This window comes from Arachis ipaensis, chromosome B05, assembly GCF_000816755.2.
Source record: "Arachis ipaensis cultivar K30076 chromosome B05, Araip1.1, whole genome shotgun sequence".
NCBI lineage: Eukaryota > Viridiplantae > Streptophyta > Magnoliopsida > Fabales > Fabaceae > Arachis > Arachis ipaensis.
In genome coordinates, this window is record NC_029789.2 from 80,021,288 (window position 1) to 80,028,500 (window position 7,213).

A 7,213-nucleotide genomic window follows, 5' to 3' on the forward strand; every position below is an offset into this window, starting at 1 on the left:
TTTGATATTGAGACTGATCACCTTAATATCGATTGTTTGGTATAGACAGGAACCCTAATGGCCACTCGCGGGCGAGGTCGAACACATACCCGAGAAAGTAGGAATGAGCAACCAACTGACAATCATGCCGAATTCATGGCCGCAATGGCGAATCTCGCTAATACCATGGAAGCTAATGCTGCTGCGACTTTGCAAGCTGTGCAGAGATTGGGCCAATCGGCCGGGAACAAAAACGGGAATGACGAAGAGAACGCCAATGATAATGCTGAAGGAAACGGAGATAACACAGGAGGAGTTCCGATGACCTTGGTGACGTTCCTCAAGGTTCATCCGCCAACTATCCAAGGATCAACTAATCCTACTGAAGCAGACCACTGGTTCCAGGCTATGTAGCGTGCTTTACAGGCGCAGCATGTTCCCCTCAATCAATATGTCAAGTTTTTCGCTTATCAGCTAGCAGGAGAGGCCCAGCCCTGGTGGCAAGCAGAGTGTCGCTTGCTACAGCTTTAGAACGCCGATATTCCATGGGAGGTGTTCCAAATGGCCTTTTACAAGAAATACTTCCCTGAGTCTGCAAGGGAAGCAAAGGAGATAGAACTAATGCAGTTGAAGCAAGGTTCCCTATCTGTGGCAGACTACACCAACCAGTTTGAGGAGCTCTGTAGATTTTCTAGGGTATGTCAAGGTGCCCCGGAGACTTACGACAGTTGGAAGTGCATTAAATACCAAAGGGGGCTAAAGGACAACATTATCACTACTGTGACTCCTATGGAGATCCGTGTCTTCTCCGACTTGGTGAACAAGGCCAGAGTAGTGGAAGAGTATGCCAAGACCGTGGCGGCATCCAAGGATACTCATGGAGGAAGCTCTAGTCGGGGGCATGGCAAGTATTTTCATCCGAGAGGACAAAGCTTCAAGAGAGGAGGATATGCACCTCAAGGTCAAGGAGGCTTTAGAAAGAACACCCATGATCAGATTCAGCGTGGCAAAGGGAGAGGAAATCAGAGTAAGAGTTCTTCGGATTTAGCTTGTGATCGTTGTGGACGTTTTCATCCATATGACTCTTGCAAGATTGGTATAAGTGGGTGCTTCCACTGTGGCTTGCCTGGTCATTTTGCGAGGGATTACACACGTGGGAAGAACCCAAGTGCAGGTCAGAGTCAACACCAGGGGCGAGTCTTTGCTGTGAACGCCAATGATGCTTCCAAGGCAGATCCATTGATGAGAGGTATATGTCTAATTGGTGATAAATCCTTAGTTGCATTATATGATACTGGAGCTTCACATTCGTTTATTTTGTTTGCTAAAGTTGAGAAATTAGGCTTGAAAGTGTCAGAGTTACCTTTTGATCTGTATGTACATACTCCGCATCAGACAGTTATGACTAGGTTAGGTTGTAGACGAGTAGGTTTCAAGCTTGAGGGTAGAGATTTTGTGCATGATTTGATCTGTTTACCAATGGTGGGGCTAGAGATGATTTTGTGGTTTGATTGGTTGTCGAAGAATCGGGTTTTGTTGGATTGCTTAGAATGGACTATTCGGTTTATGCCGGAAGGAGAGAATGGAGCAGTGGTAGCTACGGGATATTACCTGAACTCTGTAATGGTGCATTGTAGTGGGAAGGAGTGTCAGGGTTATATTTCGTTGGCTACGAATGCGTTGGGTGATGTCCAGAACTTGGATCAGATACCAGTAGTTAGAGATTTTCCTGAAGTATTCCCGGAAGATATCCCTGAGTGCCCACCTCAAAGGGAAATTGAATTTGCGATTGAATTGGTGCCGGGAGCCAGACCAGTATCGATTGCGCCGTATAGAATGGCTCCGATAGAACTGGCAGAGTTAAAGACTCAGTATCGACCGAGTGTATCACCGTGGGGAGCACTAATTTTATTGGTAAAGAAGAAGGATGGAGGAATGCGTTTATGTGTGGATTACCGATAGTAAAATAAAGTGACAGTGAAGAACAAGTACCCGCTGCCAAGGATAGATGATTTGATGGATCAATTGCAAGGAGCTGGAGTATTTTCCAAGATTGATTTGAGATTCGGTTATCATCAAATAAGGGTGAAGGAGGATGATATCCCTCAGACCGCGTTTAGGATACACTATAGACACTACGAATTTACGGTAATGTCCTTTGGGTTAATGAATGCACCTGCTATTTTCATGGATTACATGAACAAAGTGTTTCGTCCCTTTTTGGACAAATTCGTGGTGGTTTTCATAGATGACATCTTAGTCTATTCTAAGACGGCAAAGGAGCATGAGGAACACTTGAGGATTATGTTGCAAATCCTAAAGGAGCAAAAGTTGTATGCCAAGTTGTCGAGGTGCGAGTTCTGGAAGGAGGAAGCGAAAGTTGTATGCCAAGTTGTCGTTGTGAGCAAAGGAGGGATAGCGGTGGATTCTTCTAAGGTAGAAGCGGTGATGGAATGGGAAAGACCGACGACTATGATGAAAGTCAGGAGTTTTTTGGGCTTAGCCGGATATTACCGGAGATTTATCGAAGGATTTTCCCGGATTGCATTACCAATGACGAAGTTAACAAGGAAAGAAGTGCCATTCGTGTGGATGTCAGAGTGCAAAGAGAGTTTTCAGACTTTGAAGTGTATTGTGATGCGTCACTGAAAGGTTTGGGTTGCGTGTTGATGCAACATCGGAACGTGGTGGCTTACGCATCGCGTCAGCTAAGACCGCATGAGGTCAATTACCCCACTCATGACTTGGAATTAGCGGCGATTGTGTTTGCATTGAAGATGTGGAGACACCACTTGTACGGAGTAAGGTTTAGCGTCTTTTCTGATCATAAAAGTCTCAAGTACATCTTTGATCAGAAAGAGCTAAATATGCGCCAAAGAAAGTGGATGGAGTTGCTTAAAGATTATGATTTCGAGTTTAGTTATCACCCTGGAAAGGCGAATGTGGTAGCAGACACTTTGAGTCGAAAATCTTTAACGATTGCTTGGATGAGGATCAAGGAGGAGGAGTTAGTGGATAAATTTGTGGATCTTAAGCTGGACATTGGTGATGTTGCCAGAAGAGCTTGTTTGAACCAGTTACAGATCTCAAGTACGTTTAAATTAGAAATAAAAAGGGCTCAGCAAGATTAGCATAAGCTTCAGCAATTGTTTCAACTAGTTGGTGATAACAGGTGTGAAGAATTCACTGAGGATGATGAAGGGTTGTGGAGAAATAAGGGGAGAATTTGTGTACCAGATGTTGGGAGTTTGAGGCGAGACTTGTTGTCGGAAGCTCACAACAGTGGGTTCTCTATTCATCCCGGGAGCACGAAGATGTATTATGACTTAAAGAAAATGTTTTGGTGGCCTGGGATGAAGGGTGATGTAGCTACAGTGGTATCCAAGTGTTTGACTTGCCAGAAAGTAAAGATAGAGCACCAAAAACCATCGGGAATGCTACAACCACTTGAGATTCCTCAGTGGAAGTGGGAAGGAATCGCGATGGATTTTGTGACCGGTTTACCAAGGACTAGGTCAGGATTTGATGCTATTTGGGTGATCATGGATAGCTTAACCAAATCCGCTCATTTTCTACCTACCTGAGTAAAATGTTCTATGGAGGCGTTAGCAAGATTGTACATCAAGGAGATAGTAAGGTTGCATGGTGTGCCATCGAGCATAGTGTCAGACCGTGATCTCCGATTCACATCAAGGTTTTAGGGAGCTTTCCAAAGAGCTTTCGGTATGAAGCTATGTCTCAGTACCGCATATCATCCGCAAACCGATGAACAGTCGAAAAGGACCATTTAGGCGTTGGAGGATATGCTGGGAGCATGTGTTTTAGATCAACCCAAAAGTTGGGATCATTACATGCCATTGGTGGAATTTGCATACAACAATAGCTTTCATGCGAGCATTAGGATGGCTCCGTATGAGGCCTTGTATGGACAAAAGTACCAGTCTCCACTTTGTTGGTATGAATCCGGTGAAATAAGCGTTTTGGGTCCTGATGTAATAGTAGAGACTACTGAGAACATTAAGAAGATTCGTGCAAAGATTCTAACTGCTCAAAGTCGACAGAAGAGTTATGCGGATCAGAGAAGGAAACAGTTAGAGTTTGAAATGGGGGAGCACATATTCCTTAGGGTTACACCGACAACTGGGATTGGAAGAGCAATCAAAACCAAGAAGTTGAACCCAAGATATATAGGACCGTTTGAAATTTTAAGGCGATTCGGGCCGGTGGCGTATCAAGTCGCTTTGCCACCTCATCTATCTAACTTGCATGACGTATTCAATGTGTCACAGCTCCGTAAGTACACGTCGGATGCGGCTCATGTGTTGGAGCCTGAATCGGTCGAGTTGAAAGAGAACTTGACTTTCCAAGTAACGCCAGTGAGGATCGATGACACTAATGTAAAGAAGCTGCGAGGAAATGATGTTTCATTGGTTAAAGTTGCTTGGGAGCGAGCAGTAGTAGAAGAGCACACTTGGAAATTAGAGTCCGAGATTCAAAAGGATTACCCCAAGCTTTTCTCAGGTAATTCAAATTTTGAGGGCAAAATTTCTTATTTGGTGGGGAGAATGTAAGAACCACAACTAATAACTGGCTAATTATGTAATTAATATTGCCCAAATTAGATTCTGAAAAGCTAGAGTGAGAATTTGAGGATTTAAAGGTGATATTTGGACTCGGTAGGTCTTTCTGAGTCAGAAAATGTGTCTTCTACGAAAAACCGTAAAAAACTTAGAAAAATATTCGAAATGGAAAACCGAGCGTTAATTTTAAAGGTTTGACCCGAAGTTAGGCCAAACGGGCTAAAAACGCTAACGGGTTAGACCGGGCCCAAGTTGGGCCCAAGCCCAACATATAAAAGGCTCAATTAATGAACCAATCAGCACAAACACACTTAAACACACCCATCAGAAATTGAAAGAAGGAGAGGAGAAGAGATTGAGCACTATTCATGTCAATCTTCCAAAGCTCATATCTTGAGCTAGAGAGCTCCGATCGCCGCATCGTTTGCAGCTATGCGTTCCTTGTGAAGAGCTCTACAAAACCCATACAAGAAACTGGAGAGGTAACCACGAAATCCTTTCTATTCTTCTCTCAAAAATTTTGGTTCTTAGAGCCTTGGGTTTTGACATCTAAATCTGTTGGAAAAGGTAAGAGCCATTAAACGCTTGTGAATTTATGTTTAATTGGAACCCTAGTTTGATTTGTGGTGATTTATATGGATATAGCTTGATTTTTGTATGTTTGGAGCTTGTTGGTGCTTGTTGGAGTTGCATTGGTGATTGGATTTTGGTTGAGAGCTCATTGGTGCTAAATTGGAGTTTTGGTGCATATAAGGAATCGGCTAAGGTATGGTTTTGGTTTCCTCTATGTTGTATATAATATTCATGGACACTTAGGCTAGTGACCAATAGGATAGGTTTGAATTAAAATGATTGTTGGTGTGTTAAATGTTGATGAATGATGATTCATGATAAGTTGATAAATGTTGGGTTCAATTATGATGATTTCCAATGATATGATGATGTTGAATGATTGTATGGATTAGAAGTTGGTTCATTATGATTATTGTAGTGCTAAGATTTATGAAATGGTAAGTTTGAAGGTGATTTGATCATGTGTTATATAGTTGATGTTGGAGTTGAGAGTAACGAAATGAGAAGGAAAATGTGGTAAGGTTGGTGTATTATGATAAAATAGATAAATTTTGATGAAAAGTAGAGTTTTGAATGGTTTGGTATGGTTTGGTATGGGTATAATAAGAAATTATGGAAATTGTGAAGTTTGGTAAAATTGGGTTTTTGGTGAACTTTGTTCGATCATAACTTATGCCTCAGTTTTCAAAATTTGATGAGATTTTTTTAGAATTAAAGATATTTGAAAACCATTTAAATTGATACAAAGTTTGTAAAATTTGGAATTTTGTAGAGGGAGGTATGATCATTCAAAGTTGGTGTTAAAAATCTGAAATTCTACAAAGTTACGGAATTTTATGATTTCTGATATGTGCGCACGCATAGCCTTGTGCGGACGCACCATCTGCGAAAATTTTGATCTGTGCGGACGCACACACTTGTGCACACGCACAGGCAGGAAAATGCGTTCTGTTTGCAGCGCTAGCACAGCTTGTGCACGCACATATCTAAGGAAAAATTTCAACCTGTGCGGATGCCATTTTGATGAACGGATTCTTGACGGTTTAGAATTTCACTAATGAAGTCTCGTTGTAAAGTATAGTTTCTAAACCAACAATAATCCTTTCCTACAAAAATTTTGTTTGTCACAAGTACAAACCCCTAAAATCTATAAACCAAAGTATTTAAACCTTAGGTCGTTCTGCCTAGAAATTGCGATAAAGTGTCTTATTATTGGTTATGAGGTATGTTTGGGTTTTTTTTTTTTTTTGAGATTTTAGACATTAAATGTAAATGGCAATGAAAATAAACTAACAACTACAAAGGTCTTGGCAAGATATGAGAACTAGAAGTCTTATCCTAGTTACCTTCCTCAATTGAGATGAGAATTGACCATTGCTACCATTTAGTTAACCTCTAATCATGGGGGAAAATCAAGTGGATGAATTAACTTGATTCCCCAAGTCCTAGCCAACTCCTAAAGGAAAGACTAGCTTTAGTGGTATCCAAATCAATTAGCAACTTCTAATTATCAATCAACAAAGGCATTAGATAACTCAAGCGTCACTAATTACTCCACCTAGGCCAAGGGGAACAAAATCTATACTAAAATCCAACCAAGCATTTCATCAAATACTTGGAGGGCACAAAAGAAAAGCAAAGTAAATTGGCAACAACAATGAAATCTAACAACAAATATTGCAAGGAATTAATAACAACAATTAAAAGAAACACAATTACCATAAATTACTAATGCCAGGGCATTTTGGCCAGTTTCACTGACATTTCCTTTACTGTTTTTAGGGTAGTATCATGCATTTCCTTAGGAAATAAGCTAGTTTTGGGTAGATATTCACTTACATCTTGATTCAAGCATGCATTGTGCAATTTACATGATTTCATGAGGATTTTGCATGAATTTAATGATAAATTGGATGTTGCATTTCCCATGACTTGGACTAGAACTTTGATGCACTTTATTGCTTGATTTCAGGACGGGGAAGCCAACGTTAGTGACATTGAACATTATCACTAATGTTGGCCAAGTCACATTAAGCCACGTTAACTCCCACGTTAACCTAGTTAACGTGGAAGCTAACGTG

General features: G+C 41.1%; 2 protein-coding genes across 2 annotated transcripts in view; both read left to right on the plus strand.

Moving 5' to 3' along the window:
- On the plus strand, positions 541-1,941 carry LOC110272046. The gene has a single exon (XM_021123834.1). The coding sequence runs from the start codon at positions 541-543 to the stop codon at positions 1,939-1,941; it is 1,401 nt and encodes a 466-aa protein (XP_020979493.1).
- Positions 3,882-7,213, plus strand: part of LOC107640734 — a 12,626-nt gene continuing 9,294 nt past the window's right edge. Inside the window, exons 1-3 of the mRNA XM_016344236.1 lie at positions 3,882-4,214; positions 4,269-4,500; positions 5,582-5,648. Of these exons, the coding sequence (XP_016199722.1) occupies positions 3,882-4,214; positions 4,269-4,500; positions 5,582-5,648 (632 nt within the window). The remainder of the gene's footprint in view (positions 4,215-4,268; positions 4,501-5,581; positions 5,649-7,213) is intronic.

Coding starts and splice junctions, on each gene's coding strand:
- LOC110272046 (XM_021123834.1), top strand. CDS start 541: ATGGCCTTTTACAAGAAATACTTCCCTGAGTCTGCAAGGGAAGCAAAG.